General features: G+C 45.0%; 1 protein-coding gene across 3 annotated transcripts; it reads left to right on the plus strand.

Annotated features, from left to right (window-relative positions):
• Window positions 1–7,680: 7,680 nt before the first annotated feature.
• LOC111068323 (mpv17-like protein) lies at window positions 7,681–24,625 on the plus strand. 3 transcript variants are annotated; one of them, XM_022357716.2, is made up of 4 exons: window positions 7,681–7,796; window positions 21,840–22,066; window positions 22,137–22,344; window positions 24,218–24,624. In XM_022357716.2, the coding sequence occupies exons 2-4, from the start codon at window positions 21,915–21,917 to the stop codon at window positions 24,437–24,439; spliced, it is 582 nt and encodes a 193-aa protein (XP_022213408.1). In that variant the 5' UTR covers window positions 7,681–7,796; window positions 21,840–21,914; the 3' UTR covers window positions 24,440–24,624. The 3 variants fall into 3 exon arrangements, with proteins under 3 accessions (XP_022213408.1, XP_022213407.1, XP_041450962.1); XM_022357715.2 differs by having other exon boundaries at window positions 21,843–22,066; XM_041595028.1 differs by lacking the exon at window positions 7,681–7,796 and having other exon boundaries at window positions 24,218–24,625.
• The last annotated feature ends 1,268 nt before the right edge of the window (window positions 24,626–25,893 follow it).

The raw sequence follows: 25,893 nt of genomic DNA on the forward strand, positions 1-25,893 counted from the left end.
AAATGCATTTAAATTAGAAAAAGAATTTGTTCAATTAATTCATAAAATGTAAAATAAATTTCACTGCATACTTTCGGGAGTACACTGATGTGCAGCCCCAAGGAAAAGGAAGTTCAGCATTCCCACATGGTATGATGGTATGAAGCAACTATTTGAACTTAGAAACTTTTCCTTTATAAGATGCTGCACTTGGCAGTTGCATTTCCATGCCACAAACACTCACGCGCACACACACACATGCCACATGGCTGCACAAAAGAAATGCTTGCCAGCATCTTCTTATGGACATTCCCCATGATGATGAGGATGATGACGACGATGGTGGACGCTGGGGAGGAGGTGGGTTTGTTTGCCTTGACTTGGCTTGGCCTGGCTGAAAGCAAGTAACTTTGTCATGGAGCCAAACTTCCTCGGAGCGAGCCCTGGACCCTTATTGAGCTGTTCGTGTGTGTTTCCGTCTGCCAGACATTCAGATTCTCCTTCTTTCAGTCAACATTCAAGTCAATATTGATTTTTCATTGCTCATGCTGGCGACAGCAGTAGCAGCAGCAGCAGCAACAGCAGCCCAGCCACAGCCACAATAATAATATAAAAAGCGTAGAGCAATATAATTGGAATTTGAAATTGGAAATTGGATATTTTGCAACAAGAAAACGAGTGGAAAAAGAGCAGAAGCTGAAGCAGAAGTAGTCGCAGAGTAGAAGCAGCAGCAGCAGCATATTTTATTCGATTATTTATTCAATAAGCGTCGCTCTGTTTGGATTTTATTGTGTGGACGAATCGGGAATGGGAACATGTATGCCATACATGAGTACCAGTACGAGTGTCCGCACAAAGGCCAATTCAATTTAAAGCAACAACAGACGGACAGAACGGACTCAACGGACAGACGCCCCCCCAATGGACACATAGAGAGTCACTCAGTGCCAGAGACGATTGTGGTGGTGGCAGAGGCAGAGGCCCAGAACTTTGACCAGACAAAACGCAAATAACTCAATTTAATTGCACGAAAAACTAAAACTAAACCGAAACTGAAACGAAAACTAAACCTGAAACGAGTCTCTCTCTCTCTCTCTCTCTCTCTGTCTTTGGTCCAAGTAAAGCATGAAAATAAATTGGAAAAACATTTACCATCGCCTGATCGATGGCCACTGACGAGCGCCTGACGAGCACTCGTACTGGTACTCGTGATGCCTTGCCTGCCTTGCTTCCCTGTCTCTCCAATCCTCCTCCGAAATGGTCGAGTGACCAACTGGTTTCGTCTCTGAACGATTGCGAGCTGGACAAACATCAATGCTCGTAAGCGGCAGCGCTGGAGTGTTTATATGGAAAATATAAATCAAATAATGGTGCAGACATTAACAAACAACAACGAACGACTGTGTCCGGGGGCAGGCAGACATCGAGATGATTATCGGGTCTCACAAAGGTTTCAATGTGTATTTAATTGCAGACACATAAATGTGCACCACTAGGGGGTACGGTGCCGGAAGAGGGAGGGAAATTACTGTACGAGTAAATATATGAAGAGATTCTTGATGGTGGGTTATTTCTAGAAAACTCTTTTCCAATGGGGTGTAAAATCAACTATATTCAATAGCTTGGAACAATTCGTTTGTAATTGCCGAGCTGTTGAAATCTGTTCGTGAATGCCCCGTGAGTGTGGTAGAGCTGTACAAATTGGGAAATTCTACATTTCACAATCAATACAATCGGCGAAACAATTGAAAGCGAATAATGCTTTCGCATGCTATGGGAGTCGATCATCTGAAATCCAAATCAAAATTGATTGAATATCCAGTAAACGTAGTCATATGGCAGCAATTTATTCCTGGAATATATTATAAATACTATCTGTTCTCATACTTATTTATATAGGTAGATGCACTAATCTCCAATGGGGCACAAATTTAAATTGAGATATATTTTCCATTATCTTTAATGATCTCTGAAATTTCCATTAATTTAATTCGCAACTTGTAAATTTCCGTTGCGGGTAAAACTGGGATGAAATGCAGCATGAAATAGCCGATAATTGGCCAATTGTTTTGGGACACATTCGACTTTGGCTTGAACAATAAGTTAGGGGCAGACTTTGCAACAGCCTCTGCCCACATCAACATGTGTTTTTGGGCAGGGAGTGAGAGTGCCTGCCTGCCTGCCTGCCTGGTGGATCGGTGTATCAGTGCACACAACCCACTTAACGAGGTCGGGCCCCATAGCAGCACGTAGCCATTACCCATTACCCATTGCCCATTACCCATATACCATATAGCATATAGTGTAGTCAGGCAGTCAGTCAGACATTACAACGAAGCCTCCAAAACGAGACCATAGCGAAGTATCAAGTATACGGGTCTATTCACTCGATGGGGAACAGCTCGTACTCGCACTCGTATTGTTCGGGGCCCGCTTATCGTTGGTGTGTTTGCTGCGGCTGTGGCTGTGGCTTTGGCTGTTGTCGGGGGTAATTATAATGCGCCATAGTCACGCCAGACACGCTGCATAAATATTAAAATTAAATAATAACAAATGCTAGAAAATAAATAAGCCGAGCAACTGTAAAAACAATACGTAATACTCGCAGCGCAGGGCAAATATTAACCAGCGTTAAATTCCAATTGAATAATGTTTTGTTTTGTTACTGTGGATGCGGAGGCGGGATTGGCTTGGGGATGGGCATTGGGATGGGGATTGGTGATTGGGGAATTTTCGAAATGAGTTGCTGTCAACAGAATGGGACTGCTTTGTTCTTTCTCGTTATGAAGATGGTCGGTCTGTGGCTGGCACTCCCCTGACTTAATATTTTAATTTCTGTTATGGGCCCGAGCTCGAGTTTCAAAAACCAATAATGCGGCTGCCATCAGCAACACAACAACGACGCGGACGACGCGGACGGCGACTGACGACAGCAACATGGCGCACAACAAGCAATAAAAATGGCATAAAATTCAAAATGAAAGCTAAATGCTGCTGGGTCATATAAACGTGTACATATACGTATATAACCCCCAGTTACACCCCCTCTATAGCCACTCTTGTAGCGCTGTGAGCTGCATAAAAATAAGTAATATCGTAAAAATTACAGGAAATAAAAATCGCAACGTAAATACGTGTAAGTGCGAGAGTCGGCCAACTTTCCCGACTTGCTGAAATTGGCAGTAAAATTATGACCAAAAGAAGGAGAAAGACACGCAGAAAGAGACTGAGAGAGTGAGAGAGTGAGAGAGTGCGAGGAAAAACAGTAACAATATTTGGGGTGGGACTGGGAGTTCAAGTTGGCCATTACATGGCCATATTCTGGGCAAATGTTTTGGAAAATAAATAATTCCCAGTTGCCATAAATGTGTGGACTGTGAGGACTCTCCTTTTCGGGGGTTGTTCCGCGCCAATAAAAACGAATGAGATAAGTTTCTGCAAAAATGATTTCAAACTTGAGCGGAATCAGCAAACGAAGTCAGGCAGGAAATTAAGCCAACAAAATATGTATATGAAAGCATCTACTAATCTTTCCAGTCCCAGCGTTAATCCTGCAATTAGGCAGTCGGCTTACAATTATACTTTTACCCGTGTCTCGGCCCCATTCAACTCAATTATAATAATCAAGCTGCTGGCCATCCTGCTGCTGCTGCTGTTGCTGCTGCTGCAAAGTGTGCAACATTAATTGGCCACTGGACAAACAATCGCCTCCGAATCGGTTATTTCAAGGGATTCCAGAGGTAGGGGAAATGGAAATCATAGCCATAACTCTGCATGTTGTGCATTAATATTTCCTCTGCAACAGTAGAAACATCAGCTGCAACAGCAACACCAGAGGCAGCAGGGCCAGCAGACGCAGTTGCCGCAACTTCAGTTGCAACTTTAGATACCCTTCCGAATCGATTATTTCCATGAATTTTATATCGGAGAATAAACTAGAATACAGTATATATCGTTTAATGCTACTCCCTTTGGGTAGCGTGGCATCTGATCAGATCCAGATACCCCAGCAAAGGGTATACGAACATCAGCAATGGCAATTACCGTCCATGTGTGTGTGAGGCACCATAATCATTTCAAACGGCAAATTATGACAGCGAGGAGGGGCCCATAACAACAATTGCAACTGCCATAGCAGCAACAGCAACAACTGAAACATCAGCAGGCACTGCCGCAGCAACAACAGCAACACCAACAGCCACACGAACAATTGCAACTGCAACATAAGCGTACGGCAGGCAAATGAAATGAGCTTTTAATCAATTTCCGGTATTAAAGCCTAGCCAACCCAACCAACCCAACCAACCATTCAAGTATACAAGTATCCGCCCGACCAACCATACAGCCATACAACCATCCAATCATCCCACAGTGTTTGGTTTTCCTCTGGCCGCTCGTTGTGAGCCATTGTTGCTGCAGCACTGCCTGTTGTTGTTGTTGTTGTTGCATTTAATTAACAAACAATTTATATTCATAAACCTCAATCGGTCACATGCAAATGCACATACGATTGCCCGCTGGGGAGGGTGCGCGGAAAAGCAGAGCTCGACAACAATAATAAAAATTGAATGAGATATAATTTCATTCGAGTGTAAGTTAGAGAATAGAGATACTCTAACATCGGAATGGGCAAAGCTGCACTTGAGTGGGAAGAAAATCGAAATATTCCATACTGGGAACTGCGGCTGTTGTTAATATGAAATTTAGTATTTTATTTAATGGGTTTCGCTGCCTACATCATGGCTGTTTTTCCATTACGTGACTGAAATATTTTATGAACCTTTGGTCAACTACTTTTATGACCTCTCTGAAAGTGTTAGCTTTATTTTCGCAGCTATAAATCGACATTTTACCATAAAACAACAAGCGAAAAAAGTTCAAGTTAAGTTCAAAGAGTAATTAAATTTGGGAATATTATTTCAAGAAGTTTGTGGGAGCTCTTCTTCCATATTAGTTTGAAAGCTATAAAAGGCCAGCTATTAAATGAAATTTAAAACTATTAAAAAATACAATAAATGGTAAGTTAGTTTAGTTTCTGAAAAACTAGAATGGATGAATTTACGTGTAAGTATAAGAAGTTCTGCCCTAGGTACTTCTAGGTGTGATACCTACCTGCAAAAAATAAAACGATTTCTACTCAGTTGGCAGTTCGAAGGATTCTTTATCAAGGAGTTCATCTATCTCATTTATCATTCCCATTTTCAGTGTCGTATTGTGTAACTAAGTTTAGTTACCTCTAGGCTAGTATGCTAAAAGTATACTTCGCAATGTGAATGTAATAAATATTGCAAGTGCGTGGCAAGCCAATAAAAATCATGTGCACACAGATGCGCTTATATAAATAAATTTATTACAAATATGCAGATATATACAAGCATACTACTGTGTGTATATATTGTGGTGTGCTTTGTGTAACAGAAACGTGGCACCGGAAAAGAGCAGTTGCAACAGCGCGAGTGTGCCCCCGTGTACCAATGCAGCAACAATATGAAAGCTGATTGGGGGGCGCCCCGTTTCGAGATTTGTGGCTGCCACGTGTTGCCTGCACACTCACACACTCCGACAGAGGGAGCGAAGGGGTAGACACATGTTCATTTATATTGCAACAACGGCAGCAGCGCATTCTGCTTTCGACGGCCACAATTGGACAGGGCCCGAACGGATTTCGAGGCGGTGTCCAGGGATGATGGTGGCCAAAGCCCTGACACCCAATTAACCCCGGCGTACGAGTAGACAAAGCCCACTACACAGAGCGAATACAGGGACTTCTGGGGAGGTGTGGTTGGCTGTGGTGCTCTACTACCAGCTTAGCAAATCATTAATTAAACCTGGCCAAAAACAGAAACCAGACACAAAAGCACGAAAAATTATAATAATGAACAACGCATGGGAAATAAACGCAAAAAGCTTTGCGGACAGGCAGCCCCGTCCACCTTGCTGTCCCCTCTGCGGCTCTGCAACCCCCCCAAACTAATTAGCATGTTGAAATGTGTTTAGTGGCTGTTGTTGTTGCTGCTGCTGCTTGTGGCAGCCACCACTCAGAGGTCAGAGCGAGGCCCAAGGGAAACGAGCATTAAGCATGTGGAAATGAAAATGGGAGTGGGGCAGTGGCAGAGGCAGAGAAAACACATAAGTTGCAGCCGAAAGGGCAAGCAAGTCTGAGAGGTAGAAATACTCGTCTGTTAAGGGGCATGGAATGTCCCGGGGAGTACATGGATGAGGATCCAGGAGGATCCCGTATGCCAAGTGTTCAAATAAGTATCTGTGAAACATGGGAAATCCAACGTGGCTATTTGTGGGAAATAAAACATTCAGATATAAGCACAAGCCCATGTGCCAAGGGAATGTAATAAAGATTAAATCGAAAACTAGCACTACAAATTTTTTCTACAATTTAAAGGATTTGTGGCTAAAATACCTCAGGCTCTAATTGTTTCAGGCTTAACTTGTATCGCCCAGAAATGTTAAGTACTTTGTGGCTTTAATCGATCAATGCCAAGTAAAAATAATACCCATTCGAGTACACGCTTTTGTAAGTCTTCATCTCACACAGAGTTCTGCCTTATTATATTTATGATGTTATTTCTGCAGACTTTCTGCGACGCTTCTACGCGTATGTATGGGGTAGGGGTAACGTTAATGATGATTATGTACAGTCGCTAAAATAAAGTACTTACAGAGTGGAAAGCACATAGCTTTGTATGGATACAAATTGCAGAGAACAGAGAGCACAAATATAAATATGGGTACTTATATATCATAGTCTGTGGGCAGATTCAGTCTAACCGCAAACTCATTATGGCCCATTCTCTGCTTGGCTTGGCTTGGCCCCCCATTCTCCCTCAACTCTCCCCCTCTGTGGGGCCCATTCTCCTTCCACTTTTGCTTACTCTTGCTCTGTGGCAGAGCTTTAATGACGGGCGAATATTTTGTATAATATAGACATTTTCTATGGCCCCGACATGGCCAGGCGCTGAAGAGGAGACAAAACCGGCAGTAAGTAAGCAGTGGCGGCAACAGCGGCCGGCAACAGCGGCAGTAAGAGTAAGCCAGCAGCTGAAAAGCGACCTGGCAGAAACCACAAAAACTTGCCTTTTGCTTATTTTGTGTCTGGCATTGTCATTGTGGTTGTTTCTGCTGTTGCTGTTGCTGCTGTTGCTGCTGTCATGGCTGTTGTTGCTGGCCAAAACGTGCAATTAAATGCTGTATAGAAGCTGCCGCAGCCATAAGCTATCGCCGCTGCCTGCAGCAATGGCCACAACTAAGGCTATATGGTCGAAGCCAACTTATTGGCAGTTGCTTGCCAAATGCAATGAATGAAAATTGCACAAAAACAGAAACACCAGAAAGAAACAACAACGACAACAAAAAGAAATAAGGAAAAAGAGAAAGACACAAAGAAGAACACAATTACCGCAGAGAGGCATTCACCAGGCATATTATTGATTGGCAACCGCAGAGATACACTCAACCAGAGACCAGAGACCAGAAGATATAGATGCAGATACAGATGCAGATGCAGGTATAGATACAGATACAAATGCAGTTACTGATTCACATAGTGACTAAGGCTCTCTCACTAATGATGATGATGATGATGATGATGGTGGCTACTGGCTGTGGCTGTGCCTGTGTGGCTCTCAGTGAACGTTTTTGGCTGCCATTGACATTGAAATCTGGCAATTTGCAATCATTGCAATTAGTTTTTATTCCCTGTCGGACCTCAGCGCGTCGCGATCCGCTTGGCCAGAAATTTTCTCATACAAATTATTGCCCAGGAGGAATTGAGGAGAGGAATTTGTGCGCGAAATTATTGGGTAATTTATAAACAGAAATGACAAAAACGAGCAATGCGAACGGAACGCAACGCAACGCTTTTCAAGGCTTGCATAACGAGAGGTTTGTTCGCTTGAGAAATGTTAATTATTTTTCGCGCATTTCCAATTTCTCATCGTGCGGGACGGGACCCTGAAAACGTGAATTGCAATTGCAAATTGCAAATTGCTAATTGCCAGCCGATTATTTATACCCGTGCCTTTGCAAAGTTCAAATGTGCGTTTGGTCGGAAGTTGTTTGCTCGTTTAACGCGTCTATAAATAGGCGCCCTGATAGCGACGACAATCGTTGGGCCGCCAACGCTTCTCGCGTCAGCACTCAAGGGGCAACGTGGCGTATACGTAATGGCATGATATGAGCCCCAAAGGCGAGGAGTGACGATGGTGTGTGTGTGTTTATGTTTTGTCATTCTCTCTGCAAGTGGGTCACGCGGGAGAGGCGAGGAGAGTAGGAGCCTTGATCCACATTGCTCTTATGGGTTGCCCCCCCATTGAATCATTGAATAGTGTTCAGGTTCTTGCTTCCGCTAACCTCCAGCTGAGAATGGGAAATGGGCTGTAATGAGTGTCTTATGATGCATGGAATACGTGTACTTCCAGCTTATAGATCTCTTAAATTCCGATTTAAGATTTAGCTCTGGCCTCATTTTTGAGGGGCTCTCCGGGGCTTGTCTTTCATTCAAAGCCGAGTCGAAATTAAACAGAATAGGAAACAGATTAAGTCAGCTCTGTATTCCCAGTAGCTTTAGCTTGCACAAATATATATCCGATTCATTGCTCTGTTACTCCTCCTAAATTCCTCGTAGATTTTCCTGTCTTCCATTTTAATGTGCAGGAGCTTCCCATCGGTGCCCACAGTACCAGGCACCTTTTAGTCGGGGTACTTTGCCACAGTCTTCTTTCTGCTTTTACGCTTTTCTTTTGCAGTCTTCCCAATGTTTGTGATTAGGCCCCAAAGAGACCCATTCCCATTCGCATTCGCATTCTCTGTCACATTAATCATGGCAACATTTGCCATGCAATTAAGCAAATGAAGCCTGCATTTAAGTGCTGACAATGATGATGATGATGAGGGGGCTTTGACTCAGCCTCAGCCTCAGACTCGACTCGGTCTTGGGGATGGAGATGGGGATGGGGATGAGGGCCAGGGACTTGTCGACTGGGTGTTTGGACAGTGAAAATCTTGACGAAATCATTAGGCTAATGTGGTTAGTCGAACATCGATAAGTGAGTGTGCCCCCAGCAGGCGCTTAATGCGCATTTAATACCCCTTTGAGTCATTTGAAATTCAATCGAGTTGCCTGCCCCCCATCCCCCATGCACCTCGCAGAACAAAGAACACGCAGCGCATTCGATTTCAATTCAATTCAATTCGAGCCGAGTTGAGTTGAGTTGAGGCGACACTCATTTCTGGCAATTCATCAAACCCGAATCACAATTGAAATGCAATTTTCTGATTTTGTGATGTGGCAAATTAAAAAAAACGGCAGTCGCATATCACAATATATCGGACAGACCAGACAGCAAAAAACCCATTGACGCAGACCGCAATTCAATCAGTCAACGTCGTCGTGGCCTTTTTCGTCAGTCTTATTGGCCATACACTTAAATGGCCAACGAATCCCAGACCCCGACCAGCCGACCAGCCGGCCAGCTGCCCGTTTTCAGATTTCAGGCAGCCCAAGACAGCGCAAACGTCGAACGTATTCCGCCATAATTAAATTATAAATATTACAACAATTTGTTGCTTTCTTTGCGCAACAAACAAACAGTTCATTTAAGTATTTTGAGCACAAGCCACAAGCGCACACAAGTGCGATGGAGGTTGGGGAGGGGGGGTCGGAAGAATTGCGCATACGCCACGTTGCATGGCCAAATGAAATCGCACTGAAAGCCAAACGAAATTGCATTGAAAGTGAACAAATGAGTTTGGTTTATGGGCACACAACGAATGTGGCATGCACTTAAGTGCAGGATTTCCGCTTCAAAATACTGGAATAGATTTAAGGAAGTCAGAAAGATATGCCACTTGCATCTGAACCCATTTACGAATCAAACTAAAGACATGTAACATCCATAAAACCCCAGCCGAAACCCTTCTCCAAGGGATATATCGTACAAAGGGCGTAAATTCGCGTATGTCATGCGAAACGGCATTTGGTGAATGTAATTTCTCGTGCTCGCTTTTCCGGCTGCCTGCCCCTTAACCCGTGGCTACCAATCAACCTTAATCCCACACACAGCCACACAACCATCCCCCCCCTGTCTGGGGGTCGCCAATCACGTGTCGCAAACATGATTTATTTCGTCAATTTATGCCAAAAGTGTAAAACGATTTTCTGCCGTGCCAAATGAAATATTATGACGTGCACTATCATTTACATGTGTTTCACAGCCTCCCACTTTTCGGTGTGTGTGTGTGTGTGTGTGTGTGTGTGGGCGTGGCATTGCGTTTAGGAATGCGACAGTTGACTGACTGACTGAAGCCATCTCCTTCACTCAGTGTGTGGCCCTCTCCTTCTAACGCACTCTGGCTGTCTCTGTCGCTCTGCCTGTTGGACTGTGTTGGCATTTTGCAATTTAGCAAAAAGGGAAATTACATTTAAATTGAATTGTAAACCGAATAAATTGTTGGATGTTGCAGAGGTGTTGGGGGATGGTTTTTCGATGTATGGCATGGCTGACAGGGGTGTTAAAATTGTGTATATGTGTGTGTGTGTGCTGTGTATTCTGTGAATTTACGATTGGCATTCGAGTATTTCTGCGGGTGCTCTTCTGAATAATTTAGCATTTGAAAGTTATCAGTCACCATGAGGACTTTTTCCCAAAGTGGAAATAGCAGAAAGAGCAAGGGATATGCACAGTACGTAGAGAGATAGAGCGAGATGAGCGATAAAGTCAATTAGCAAATGCTAAGGGAACTTTATCAATTTCCTATGGGATGCCTTCTGCCATGAGTCGTTCATTTAGTCTCCTTTCCGTCCGTATTCGATGGGGAAAACGTTGCAGCTTTAAATGTATTTTTGATTTAACATTGTTTATTGTATTTGGCAACAAATGCAAATGTATTTATCATGGCCGACGCACACACAAAGTGTCTGCAGAATAAAATGAAAATTTTAATTTATTTAGCATATGGAAGTATTTCCACAAAGCCGACAGAAAAACCCAAAGCACACACACAAAATTAGCCCGTATTTATACGTGAACGAATACGAGTACGAGTATTTCAACGGCAGTTATGGCCTGGCATGGCATGGGATTGGATGCTACGCAAAGAGGTTAAATAAAACAATTCTATTTAATCTGGCGGATATATGCATATATCCCACATAAGAGGTTGGGTAAACATATAGAGCTTGGTAATGCCCGTAGAAATACGCAATGGATTGCCAAACCGCAAAATGCCAACTAATTTAATTAATGGGAAACAAATGCGTGACCAGAATTGGAACCCCCATAACATACCATATCCAATCACTCTCTTCGAATTCGAATTCGAATACGAATATCTGTATCTCCGTCTGCGGAGAGTCAATTAATGTTGTCCAAGTGGCTGCTGATTTAAGTGCAATTAAAGTGCAAATTCTCAAATATTTTTTCTGCTGATACGACTGGCAAGTCGTCCGTCTTGCCAGTTCCATGCGATATGCAAATTAAGCAAATGCCAGCTAAGCGCAATGCTAGTCGCATACGTATGTATCTGTATCTGTATCTATGGCCAAGTACGAGTACAGATAGCCCGTATCCATAAGATACCAGAAACCAGACAGCGGCAGCAGCTACAACTTTTATCGCATGTGCATTTTCTTAGCCCACGACGCCAACGACGATAAATGCAAATCTTGACAGTTTTCTTTAAAAGATTTTTATTTATTTTCGGTTGCAGTTGCAGTTGCATTTGCGTTTCGTTTCGTTTCTTTTCGTTTCTTTTAGTTTCTTCTCTTTTCAATTTCGCTTCGTGGACGAACAAAGTTTCTTGGCTTTAGTTTTCATTGTCTGGCGGGGTCTGAGGGTCGGTGGGGCCACTGGGAAAGCACGTTTCGTGCTCGCATATCCGCCGTGGTGCGCCAGTAGTGGCACTTCCAGCAGAAAGATACAAATGTATCCCACACACAAATGTGCCATCTGCCCCGCCATACCACCCACCCCAGCGCCCACCCTCACTGGCAGTCATAGATTGTCGCATCGACTGCGGCGACAACACCATTCGCTTCATACTTGTCCAAATACTTTGAATCCAGTCTCGCGCTGGCTTCAAGGCCTCGAAGATTTTTCATAAGGAGCAACATGTCTATGGTACAATGCGGGTTTGCGAAAGATAAACTTATTTCCCAATTGGATATCTGATGTAGTAATCGATTAAGTTCGTTATCTACCTCAGACAGTTTTCGATTTTTCTGTCAATAATGTTTAAGTAATTATCAAAAATATATTATCAAGATACTCGTAGTTATCGATTCGAATCAATTGTGGGGGCCAAACAGTTAAAGGTTTCGTTGCTTATCTTTTACTTGGAAATTAAATATGCCGCATACTTTTACAACCCACTGTATACCAGCTCTCCCTGACTAGTAATACTTTATTTCATTGTAAAGATCCAAAGTTCTCCATTCATCCGTTGACCGCATTTCCGGTGAATAAACGCACCCATTCAGAACTTCCCACACTGAGTGAATGTCCGGCTAGAGAACTACTCATCTGCATTACAAATAAGTAGCGACTATTATTTATTTATTCATTTATTAATCCATCAGATCCATTTCGCGGACGATTACAGCTTCCGTTTGGGATCGGGATCGGGTTGGCCAGCCCCTGCCAAGGGCAGAAATGGTGTTCGAATAATTGCGCTTTTCCGCCCTGGGCCTGTATGCTTTACCATACCATACCATACACAATGCCAATCGCAATCCAAATCTCAATATCGATTGGTATTTACCTGCTCATACATAATTCATGCCGATGGGTGGGTCGTTTAATATGAGAACCAATTAATTAAACTCTCAACAACGAGCGTCACGACTAAAAGCTTAGAAATTACTTAATAAATTACTTTCATTAAAGCCACAAAGGAAAAGTCGAACCAGTCAGCAGCGAAGAGGGCAGGGCACCCACTGCCACTTCCACTTCCCCTTCCACTTCCCCTTCTCTGCGTTTCCCCATCCGACTTTCCCCCTGGATGACACCGCCAAGGCGTTGATTTATATTAATCGACCCGCTTGTACAGCTCAAAGCATTATTTATTTGAGGCAGCAGCAGCAGAAACAAAGCAGCAAAAAAAAAAGAATATGCCAAGTAATAAATTAAATAAAATCTACACATCGTACAGGGAGGGGGATTGGCTATTTATGTATATACGATTTGTATATATATACATGTACATATGTAGATAGATCTGCATTGGCCAAGAAAGAAAATGCGAAATATGCGCTAATTTTTTATTTAAATTGCGTATGCCAAACAAACGGCTCGGAACGGAACGGAACAGCGAAGAGAAGAACGGAACCAATGTGGGACATGATTTATTGGCGAGAAGAAAAGTCCCCTCTCCAGGCAGAAAATGTAGTATTATTATATTTTCGTTTTTTACTGCTCAAGTGGGGAGAGGAGAGGAGAGGTTTCTCGAGTGGGTCACAGTCGCCGTCAGAGCGAAGCAAACGCTTGAAATCAGCTGTTCCCAATATTATGTATACTCAAGCCGGGAGTAAAACGGAGGTTGGATGGGTTCGTTCTGTCGAAAAGCGGGCCAAGAAAATGCTGACTACAAATTGCAGTTGCCAGTCGGACCGAACCAAGAAGAAATTGCCTCATGATTACGTCGACTGTCCGTTGTGTCCGCCTGTCCGTCCGTCCGTCTGTCTGTTCTGTCCGCTTGTCGGTCTTGGTCCGTCACGTCCATGTCGTCTGGCTGTCTCTTTGGGTCTCTGAGGAAATACAAAAGTTTCCAAATTTCTGCGCTATAAGCACGTGCCTGCTCGTGCCCGACTATTGCTCGAATGCTTGCCAAAAATTCAGTCTTTTCCGTCAGCCAGAGAGTCAGGCAGGCAGTCAGTCAGTCAGTCGGTCGGTTGGATTGGACTGTCTTTTCCCCCTTTCGAAATTCACTTCATGTTAATTCTCTTTTCTTTGATTTTGCGTTTGCATTTTGGCCTGCCACTCGGGGTTTAATGTAATTCTTAAGCATTTGCCTTTGCCTTCGTTCGAAATGCCTGCGAAATGGGGTTAAGCTGCCCGAACGCTGAACGCTGAACGCTAAATGGCAAATGGTAGATGGTAAATGCTAAACGGCAGGCACTGTACGAGTACTCCCATCCGAGTGCCATGAGGCATAGCCACCGAAATGGGTCACCTCGAGCCAAGCATTTTTCGGCGGGGCATTCGTACTAGAAAACAGCAATCGAGATGCAGAGAAGGAGAATATAGTGGCACATATGTGAGGGAAAATACCCACCACATCTCCCTCCCCATGAGGGGTTCCCTAATGACATCAATTCAATCATCTTTTAATCATCATTTTTCACAAGTAAAGACTCATTACCATTAGACTTCCTCTGCAGTAAGCAAGGCCCGCCCAGAGCCCACTCCACTCCACTCCAGTCCACTCATTAGGAGCGCATCCCGAAAACTCTTAAGCTGCTGCCCTGCCTGATTGATAAGCAGTTAATAATAATAAGTGAGCCTCAACTAAAGAACGGAAGGGACCCAACCGCAGGGAGCAGTGCAGGGCTCATAAATGCACTGACTGGCCATACATATAATTTGACACACAGACACGGACACACACGGACGGGGCACATGGGCACATGGGCACATGGCACGGCACGCAAGGTAGGCCCCCAGACAAAGTCCAAAAACTCTGCAAGCCATCAATGTAATTACGGACACGGCACGCAGTCAGCGAGTAAGCCATCCCTGTCCCTGCCCTGCCCATTGCTCCAACGATAATGACTACACCTCAAATTGCACTGTGGAAAAAAAGAAATACCTAGTACTCGTATACTCGCAGAGCGCCTTGGGATCGCAGGCGAGAGATCAAAACGAAACAAGGAAACGATGACGTACCGAAAAAACAATAACCCCAAATGGAAAAAAAGAAAATGAAAATCAGACAAACAACCGAATTAACAGAACGCAAAAAAAAAAATATAACCACCAAGGGGAGCGAGGGGAAGAGCGGAAAAGGAACATAATGCGAGTTTAAGTGCATGAAATTACGAAAACTGGCTGGAGTTTTTCGGAAGGGTTCCTCGAGAGTCGGTGAGGACGGAGAGGACTGGTTTTGTGACTGGGTCTGGGTCTGGGACTGGGTCTGGGTCTGGCCTGGTGCCCTGTTTGCCGTGGGCTTGCACCCTTTTTCCCTTCCCTTCCCTCCCATTGCCTCTTCCCCTCTGCGGCTACTGGCAACTAATTTTGTATTTTGTACTTCGTGTTAGTTAGTTATTCGAGAAATGAGGCGGGAGGAAGCGTGGTGGCGGGAGTCCGATGTGAAATGAAACGGACATAGAAAGGTTGCATTTAAATAATTGCGGAAGTTCGTTCGTTTGAGGCTGACATTTGAAATGCAGAATGGAGAGTACGAGTGTGTGTGTGTGCACAGATGTGAGTTTGATTGGGTGGCTGTCTGTCTGCCAGTCTTCCAGTCTGCCTGCCTGCCTGCCTGCCTGGGGGCTGGGGTTCAAATGTTGGTCGTTTGCTTATCTTGTAATTGTTGATTTAGTGTGTTTGTGTGTGTGTGTGTGCTGCTCAATTTTTATTTTTGTTCGTTTCAGGTTCGATGGATGGGGCAGCAATGGTGCTGCATTGGGCCAGGGGGGTGTGGGTGGCGTGGCGTATAGGCTGTTGGCGGTATGTTTGCCCGCCTGGTTCATTGTTCGATCGTGGTCGCGGTCGTGGTTCGTTGGCGTTCCCGGCGCGTGACAAATGACTTTGACGTTGCATTCGCGTATTATCGTTAATACTTACACTGGCTTCCCCACGTACTCGTACACCCCATTAACTATAAGAACTATACTTATGTATGTGCCTATCAGAATACATTTTTTGATTGCTTTTTTTGAATATGAAAATACATTGACGAATAATTTGGGTCTTTCCGCTCTGAGACTAGCAGAGAGTGTTTGTCTCTGGATCTGCTTGGGCCTCCGCAGCGTCCTGCGTAGCCATCAATCCAAACAGCCAGCCAACCCCCCTCTGAACCAGCAGCAAATTGAACTGCCGCTGTCTGTATGTTTGTACACCATATCTCGTATCTACACACTCTCCGTATCTCGCAGATACATCTATCCTATGTGTAGTACTGTTGCTGTTGCTGTACGGTGCACTACCACCATAATTGACGGTTGTGTCGGCATTTATTTATTTTTATTTATTTTCTAGACGAAATACAAACAGACACACACACACACACACACACTCGCACATGCATTGAAATATTGAACCTGGCAGTGCACTGAACCGGTCGCTCGCTCGCTCGCTAAATTTGGGCCCAGCTTTTTACTGGGTTCAATGTAACCCCACGGGGCTTCCACCTAATGTAGGCACTCCCCTCTAGCCAGAGTCGCTGTCGTGCCTACGGAGCGGGGAGAGATCGAGGGGATGGGGAACCGTACAGTGTTCGGGGCATTATCAAGGATTGATAGTGCACCCTGAACCTGAACAGTGAGGAGCGATGGGTGTGGTATACAAATGTTGTGTCAGTTGCAATGATTGCGCATTCGAGAGTCTTCAAAGAGGAGCTGACACCACATGTACACCTCGTGTATGAGCCCTGGAAGTCCTGACAAGGGATTGGTGCAGATGAAAGCAACTTAATCGTATCCAACAAAAAACGGGTGACACTTCTACTACAGTGCGATTCAGAACTGCATAGATATATAACAAGAAGGAGTCTTTAATTGGGAAGCACTTTTTATGCTCCGAAATAAATATTCTGACCTTTAGATCTCCCATTAAATTATCGAGATTTTTATCCCATTGCCTGATAGCTATAGATGACACTGTTCTCCACTCTACTTCTCTCTCGCTGACACGCTCGCCCGCTCTCGCTCTCTTGGGGACAAGAGCGGACACCAAACGTCAATTTGGCGTTTCTGTCAGAGCAAACTGTCGCATCCGCTGAGCGGATGAGGGGTCGAGGGACAGATACATATACCAAGGCAGAGGCAGAGGCAGAGAGCAGGGAGTGGTGGAAACTAACTAACTAAAGTGTCATACGCGCTTGATGCCAGACTAATATCTGCGGACCGCCGCCGCGTCAGCTGCATTTGACACTTGTGCGTAGCATGGCGTGGCATGGCGTGGCGTGTTACAAGTATTTACGATATGCCCCGGGAACTCGACCGATTTCTGGCGATTCTGGGCGATTTCTTTGTTTCTAATTTCAATGGATAGAATGAATGAATGGTGGTGTCGGTGTCGGAGTCGGAGTCAGTGTCCCTGGCAATCTGTCGACCTCCCTGTCCGTCCATCTGTCTCTCTGTCTGTCTGTCTGCCCTGACTTTCTGCCTGAGTGTGTTTCTGTCCTTCTGTCCTTTGCCTGTCCCTGTCCCTGTCGCTGGCACTGTCTGTCTTCTTTCTGGGAATAGTTCTGGTTCTGGGTCCTGTCTCTTTTATGTGCTTCCTCGTTATTTTGGTTGACAATCAAATTCAAACGAAATTGGATTCCCTTGTTCTTGGGCACGCTCTGTTGGGCCCTGACCTCCTTACCCTCATCCTCACCCTTACCCTCATCCTCTAGTAAAATATTAAAAAATGGCAAATGGAAAATGCAAAAAAAAATCAAGTAAATTGCCTGCAATCGCAATTGTTTTTCCTCTTTGTCCGGCAGCATGTGTGCTGGCAGTTATTTTTTTATTTTCTTTTTTTTTTTTTGTATTTGGACTCAGCATTTTTAATGCGAAAATCATTTCAAAAATTGTTTGCCAGCGATATTTATTTTGGAAAAACAACAAAATGTAGTTATCGTTGTGCCCCGGGGAGGATGTACTAGAAGGAGAAGCACCCATGCCCATACCCATTTCCATTCTATTATTTCAGCTGTCAGACATTTCGACACTTGAAATTGAACGCGTGTGATATTTTCATTTGGTGGCAGGGAAAGGAAAGGGTCGGTCGCCCTGCAGTCGGGTTTGTGGGAGATATGCCATGCCCCCAGGACGAAAAAAAAAAGAAGGGAATATAAAAAGGGAGCGAAAGAAATTTGCACAACAGGAAGCTGTAATTGGCCCAGGAGCGCTTAAGTAAACAGCGCCAAAGCCAAAGCCGAGGCCGAAGCCAGACCCAGGCGCAGGCCCAGGTCCAGACAGGGGAGAAACAACAATTGGAAGAACAGCAGCTGTTGGCTGATAAGGTCGCACCCAGAGCAAGAGCAAGAGCCAGAGCCAGAGCCAGGACTGGAACCCAGCTCCTTACACAATGCCAACTGATTGCCGTCTTGCGTGTTCATTCGGGGTTTCCTTTCCTGCCAGCCAGCGAGGGCGAGGCTTATTAATTATGACGGACCATGAATTGATAATGGGCGCAGTCCCAACAGGGCCGGCCACGGGAGGCGTGCACCGAAGCCACTAACGAAAAGCAAACCGTCCCTCACATGAGCCACATTAGCGGCAGGCCATATGCACTTGATTGGTTTTGGCCACAGATAGACTGCCTAATGGCAATGGAAATGGAATGGAAAAACTCTATAAAAGTTCTCGCAAACAAAAACGAGAAAATGGTTTGATATTGGAAATATATAAACAAAATATAACACGAAATATAACAATCAATCTGATTGAAACCAGAGTCTGCAGCTTATTTTACATTCGTAAATAAAGATGCCAATACATCCATAATATCCCACATAAATCAGTGGAATTTAAAACTGAGAAATAAGTGAAATATAAGTGAAATTGATGCCTTAAGTGCTGCGAATTTAATTTGTATTTTGAGCTAATTTAATTCCTGATTATTCACAAAACTATTCAGATATAGAAAATTGTAATTAAAATAAACCCATCGTGTTCTGACTACATTTCGGATGGATTGCGCTACGAGTATATGTATTTTTGCCGTTTTCAGGGAACTCACGAATCGTCGGTGGTGCCTGAGATGGTGGTCGGATGGTTCCGTTGCCCTTCCCTAGGTGAGATCAGACAACAGCTGGCACCGAGTGTCCCCGTCTCTTTCTCAATCGCTGCTGGCAAAGTTGTGGCACTGGCAACATGGAGGGGCCTGGGCAACATCAAAAGCCCGTTCAAGTGGCGGCTGCCACTTTTCAAAAGTGCGAAATTAAAACAAAATGTTGCAAGATGCTGCGGGCTTTGCCACTGCTGCTGCCGCTGCCGCTGCCTCTACCTCCGACTACGAGTCCAACTCCTCCTCTGACTTCGTCTTGGGCTCTTTGATCCCGTTTGGCTGATAAGCCGAGGCGGACCGGGCTCTTCACATCATGCGTAAAACGGCGTCAAAATGCAAATGTTGCGCAGGAAACTGCCGGCCAGGCAGCTCTGCTCTGCTCCGCTCCGCTCCCTTTAGCCCCATCTGCCATCCCCTATCCCCATCCCACAGTCAGGCCGCAGCGCAAATAAACATTTTGCGTTTTAATTTATGTTGCAATGTTTGTGGCTGTGCGGCTGTTTGGCCGTTTGGCCGTGTGGCCGTGTGGCAGTGTGGAGCATGGGGAGCATTTTATTGCACATTTGCTCGGGGCCCACATTGCAAAATTTATCATCAACTACACACTAAATGGGCAAAATGGGCAAAATGGGCAAAATGGGGCCACCATTCCCATCAGCATCAGAAGCAGCACCAGGGGTAGTGGGAGTGGGAGTGGGGGCAGCGGCCAAATAAGTTTTCCGCTCTAAAACTATGTAAAATATTTGGTTATGAAAACTCTTTTATACGTTCCTTTTTTTGGGAATGGCAGAAATGTTGCTGCTGGTGCGGTTTGATGCCACAAAATTGCTTCTTTCTGCGTTTAATAATATTGTGTAGAAATTCCCAAGGATCGGGAGGGAGGTTTCCAAACATGAAAGCATTCAAAGTACATTGATAGATGCAGTTTTAAATTGAATTTAAAGCAGGCACGTAATATTCCATAAGAATAAGTCACTCAACTGCTGCCATTGCCCCCATTGACCCCTGGAAGTGGCTAACACTTAAGCAGTGTATTATCCACAAAGTCTAATCCCTCGAAGCATATTCCCAATGTTTGTGTTCTGAGGCGCCAAACCTCCCGGAGAGCGCGGACTCATTTAAAATTGAAATGTGAAAATAATGCAAATTAATGCTAAGGTAACATTTTGTTATGGCATCGCCGATAAACAACGAGAGCGGAGAGCAGCAGCGGCAGCAGCAGCCTGTTTCGACAGTTGCTGGAAGAGAGGCAGTGGACACACCTTGCGCCATATACGGGTACACCTCACGGAGATCCTATAGCTGAAGGGAAAGCGGTACGTGCATGTGCATGTGGACGTGGACGTGGGCCTGGGACAAGGACAACAGCATGTACATGTTAATTACTTGTGAAAATATGCAACAGACGGCAAACGGCAACGACAACGGCAACAACATCAAGGGCAAGAGAAAGAGCAAGAGCAGGAGTCGGCAGTTGCCATGAGGTAGACTCTTTTTTCACACCAGCCCAAACAACTGCAACGAGCAGTGGGCAGGGGGCAGGGGGCAGGGGGCAGGGGATGGATGAGGGACTTCGGATCGCACTGGCCTCATGTGCCCTTCAAAGTAAACTGCCTGGACGGACTGCCTGAACGGGGCAGTTTCTAAAGGCAGTGGCCCTGCCGTGCTGTCCCTCTGGTCTCTCTTTCTCCCGGCCTGCTTCCGTTTCTATTTCGGCTACGGGTCCGGTTGGCGTCTGTGTGTGTGTATGTGTGTGCGGGCATACTAATTACAGCACAGCCCCCCAACCCGAGCCCGACGTGCCGTACTGCCTTACTGCCGTGTGGATGTGGTTGTGGATCTTTAATCGCTTCCCCCAGAACCCAACCTTTTGGCGGCGCTCATTAAGCGAAGGCAGCCGCACAGAAAAACCAAAACAGAACAGAACAGAAAACAACTTCAAATCACACGTCGTACACATTTTTGTTGTGTTATTTTTTATTACATTTCGGGACTGCTGCCGTTTTGTGCTGAGTATGAGTATCTTTCGGCCAGGCTAGGCCCGGCCTAATTGCTTTTTATGACAGTCGAGTGAATATGATAAATCTTTCGCCCGGCCCCGACATTATTTCGACATTTGTTTGGCTAGCAACATTCTTGGCAATTAAATTTATGTTTGTATTTCTGCCGCTTCCTTCGCACCAAATAATACTTGACATGTGTTGCCTGATGGCACTGCCCCTGCCACTGCCGCTGCCACTGCCACTGCCCCTGCCACTCCTCCAACTATGTACTCGCATCCATCAGGGCATCCGTTCAACCATCCCCCACTTCAGATGCTTAATGAGAGGCCAAAAAGTGTCAGCTGTGCAAGTGCCTGACATTTATTTGCAATTGGCTTGAGGTTTGGACTTGGGATTGAGACTGAGACTGAGAGACTTAACACAATGTGGCACTGCCACTGGGACTGGCACTGGGACTGGCACTTGCACTGGGACTCTCAATCCCATTCAAGTGGGAAGCCCTGCTGCAATGGGTTAATTTTTGTCGAGGGTAACTTCTGCGGGTGCTGCGGCCAATCAAAGTGTGCCCACTTCAATTGGATTGAATGCGTTGAACAGATTGGGGCAAGTGTGTCAGGTCCATCGTCCAAATGAAGGGCTGGGGTGTGACAAAGGGCCTGAGCAAGCACCACAATGGTGTGTTTGAATGTCTAATTTAAGTTGAATGCTCGTTGGGCTGTCTGTGTGTGGGTTCGTTGGGCATTTTCTGGGTCAGGTAAAGGCCTAAAAAGTGAGTTTCACCCAAGTACGAATACGAATACGAGTAGGAGTACGAGTACGAGTACGGGTATAAACACAGCTCTTACGAGTGGCTTACATAAATCACACTCGACCAGTAACATTCATCTGAATGCAATTTCTCTTTCAGCAGCGTGTTGCACACACTTCTGAGGACTGGCAATATTGGCATACACGGAGGAGGAGGAGGAGGAGAGCTGTGAAAATGTTTCGACACATTGTGAACTTCACAAACAAATACAAAATCCTCAGGGGCATGATATCGTACGGCACCCTCTGGCCCTGCGGCTGCCTCATCGAGCAGACGATGATCGAGAAAAAGACATTCCGAACGTACGACTGGATGAAGTGTCTCAGGTGGGTCAGCGGTATCTTACGCATAATAATAGCACCGCTAATTGGCTCTCTTGCTGTCCGCTCGCTGCAGGTTCAGCCTTTTCGGCTTCTTCTTCATGGGCCCCACAATATACGTGTGGATCCGACTGGCCGGCGTTATGTGGCCACGCACGGACATTAAGTCATCGCTGTGCAAGGCGATCACCGAGCAGACCGCCTACGACCCGATGGCCATCAGCTCGTTTCTCTTCACCATGACGCTGATGGAGGGCAACTCGTATGCCCAGGCCAGGCAGGAGGTGGGTGGCTCCAAACAACGATCGTCCATCCTCCCACCCCCACGATCCATCCAGCGATCCATCTTCTATTCTATTCTATTCTGTTTGCTCTGCTCATTGCTCTGTGCCTTTGTCCAGCGTCCAATTAGTTATCGCCTCGGCTGTGGTCTCGTTCTCAAGATTATTTATTTTGAAATTGGGTCTCGGGTTACCCGCTCTCCGCTCTCCCCTCTCCGTTCTACGTTCACTCGCTCGCCGCAATTCGGTGTGTGGGTTTTGATTTCGGAAATCCATTTTCTCACGACAGATACAGACAGTCGCAGTCGCAGTCGCAGTCGCCGTCGCCGTATCTGTATCTGCGGCCCAGCATCTGCGGCTGTAATGTAAGCATGCATAAATATCACCTGTCTGTCTGTCTGCCTGTCGCTGGGTCTCTCCCTCTCCCTCTCTCTCTCTCGCCAGCGTGTGTCTGCCACCATCTCGATCTCGGTCTCCATCTCTGAGTCTGGCCCTGTCTCTGTCTCCATCTCCGTCTCCGTTCCGAGTTGTCAACATTGATTTGTTGGCTTTGCGGCCATACTTTGAGATACTCGCACTCGCTTGCCCCCCCCCCCCTACTCTGTCCCCATCCCGAGTGCCCATCGTCGTCGTCGTCGCCTTGCAACCGTCTCTCTGTCTGTCTGTCCCTCTATCCGTCTGTCCGTCTGTCCGTCTGACTTCTATATCATTAGAAACCATTTATCTTGATAAATGTAAATGTTTTACCATATATTTATGTCAAACGTGCGTTGTCTCATTTGCTTTGCATGCGTTGCCCCCAAAGATCTATGGCCCGGGTTTCCTGGGGTGATTGGCTCTGGTCCGGTCCCGGTCTGGGCAGAGGTCCGCGAAAGAGTTATGTGAGCGGCCAATGAAGATGTCGGCGGCTCCCAGACCAAGCTTGAAAGTTGTCCACTGGAATTAGTGCTGCAGCAGATGCCACTGAACAGTCATAAAAGAACTCCCCAGACCATCATCAGCATCAGCATTAAGCTAGTCTGAAATGCAAGCCTTAAATTGAATGAAAAACCTTAATTTATGCAAAATTTAAAATGAAATGAAACACAATTGAAACCCATTATTGGCATGTGATTTGTAAAGAGCTCAAATTGAACTGCTTTTCGAATGGATAGCCCCCAATCGAAACCAGATTCCTTTCATGGCTACATGCACAGAATGGCCGGGGGCAAATTCAATCACTTCAAATGCTAAAAATCAGGTTACATTTACCCCAGATTTACTACTGGCCTGGTTTTCCCATACTGCCGCCCATACTAGAAACGAAATTATTATTATTTAAATGATTTTCCATGCGACGCGAAATATTGCACTGGAATGGAAAATTGTGCAGACACAAAGGTTGGATGTTTTATAATTAATTAGCAGACCCCGACAACTGCCGCGATGCTGACTTTTAACTCCACTCCGACCCGCTCCGTGTCCCTGTCCCTGGCCGTGGATATCATTTACAAATTTACACACAATTACGGGCCTGTGGCGCTGGGGCGGAGAGGTAAATGCTGGCAAAAAGGGAAAATTTTCCATGCCGTCAATGCCTTTTAATTAACAGCATTAACAAAAATGCCACGCCCTGGTCTAGGGCCCCTGCCCCTGCCCCTGGCGTCCTGGTCTCGGCGCGGAATAAAACCAGAAAACATTTTCACAGAGAGGAAGCCGCAATAAATAAAATTTTAAAGGTCTCCTGCAAATGCTCGCCCGACACTTAATTACAATTTTCCGCGCTGGCATTTTCCAACAGCAACACCAACCCCCACCATTTCACACACACATTATGTCATTGCTGCGCTCTCATTCTCCCCGTGGACTATACTTCTGCTCGTTTCTACATCCCCAGGTTAGCGATAAATTCCTGGACGCCTATAAGGTGGGCGTTATTTATTGGCCCTGCGTGCAGACGGTGAACTTTGCCTTTGTCCCGGCACGGAACCAGGTCGTGTTCACCTCGTTCTTCAGCATGTGCTGGACCACGTTCCTGGCCTACGTCAAGTTCCTGCAGCTGCATCCCGCCGTCGATGTTGACCACCATGCCCTGGACATACACTTCCTGGAGATGTGAGCAGACACCAACCAGCACAAGCCCAGCCGCAGTAGAACCAAAAACACAATTAAGTCTCCCCGCTCTTCCCAGCGATAATGTAAACAGACACGCCCACCAATAACACGCCCCCCCCCCACCCCCATAGAATAAGTTAATGACATGTCACTTCTCCTTTTTTTCCATTTCTCTTTTTTTCTCTTACATTTATTTTGTTGTGGGCCATAAAAAAAAGAGTATAAATATATGTATATATAAAACATCCATTAACTGCGCCCGATAAATGAGTTGTGATAAGTTTGTGGCTTTTTTCCTCTACGTAAAATTGAATTGTTCCAACGCACTGAACTGATTGCAGTTTCTGTTTTATTTTGGTTGGTATTTTTTTATTTTTTTATTTACCATCACGCCATTAAAGTTGATAATTAGCGATGGTTTCTGGTGTTCTGTATTAGAAACAGAACAGGCTGCGGTTCCACATCTGGTCTCATGGGCAATGGAAATAATTATGGGCGGATAACTCTCAATGGTATACATTCACAGGGCCACATTCTATCTTCTAAAAAGTCCCCTAGATCATAAAAAGGGTATTCATGTATATAACCCCCTGCAAAAAAATCGATATATTTATGTATCTAAATATACAGATGTATATATAAGATATATTAATTAACCGCCGCAATCGCCCATTGAGCATCTGCGTGACCTCCTTGAGCGCAGGACACGACCAGCACACGCCATTAAATCTAAGGTTATTCTGAAGAAAATCATTGTAGCAGAATGGAGCCAAATAACGGTAGGGAGTACCAAGAAATTGGCCTAATCAATGCCAAATTGGTTGGCCGAATGTATAAAACTTCATCCTTATTTCCTACCACATTTTTAAAGAAAAGTGAATTTTCTTTGGTCTTTTTTACGCATACTTTTTTCCAATTAAAAATCAGAAGAATTTTTTACATTTTGCTTTATATTATGAAAAGTTTAAAAGTTAGAAGTTGGAAAGTCTAATCAAAATAAGACCTATTAAACGTAACATTATTCCTACAAAAGCTAAAATTCCTATATCTTATTTAACACGTGTCTTTGAACGACAAAGTTGCACAAAATGTTTGTACGCTTTTTGTGGTAACCTCTGCCAACTTTCATCGAAATGCGACTAGCGAAAATGGTTGCATAAATTTGACTTCTATTGACCCGCATCAGCATTTATCAAAATTAATATTTATTTGTTGTTCGCTCTTTTTGTAGTTGTTGTTGTTGTGGTGGGGATCTGGGCTCCATTAAAATGCATACGTAACATCTATGCATATTATATACATAGTAAATATGTATGTACGAGTGTATCTGTGTGTGTGGGTTTTGTGGGTTCGTTGAAGTGGAACTGTTGCCTGGGGGGGACGCGGATGACTACGAGTACCTAAGTGGTCGTGCTGAATGCGAGAGCTGAATGCATAAATAATGCCGATTTAGATTAT

The sequence above is a fragment of the Drosophila obscura genome, unplaced genomic scaffold (assembly GCF_018151105.1).
Source record: "Drosophila obscura isolate BZ-5 IFL unplaced genomic scaffold, ASM1815110v1 contig_4, whole genome shotgun sequence".
In the NCBI taxonomy this organism is placed as follows: Eukaryota; Metazoa; Arthropoda; class Insecta; order Diptera; family Drosophilidae; genus Drosophila; species Drosophila obscura.

Bases quoted from the DNA above. Each gene is read 5' to 3' on its own strand.
- LOC111068323 (XM_022357716.2), top strand. From the start codon at position 21,915: ATGTTTCGACACATTGTGAACTTCACAAACAAATACAAAATCCTCAGG. The intron at 22,067-22,136 runs GTGGGTCAGCGG...CGCTCGCTGCAG, and splicing joins GACTGGATGAAGTGTCTCAG to GTTCAGCCTTTTCGGCTTCT. The intron at 22,345-24,217 runs GTGGGTGGCTCC...CTACATCCCCAG, and splicing joins ATGCCCAGGCCAGGCAGGAG to GTTAGCGATAAATTCCTGGA.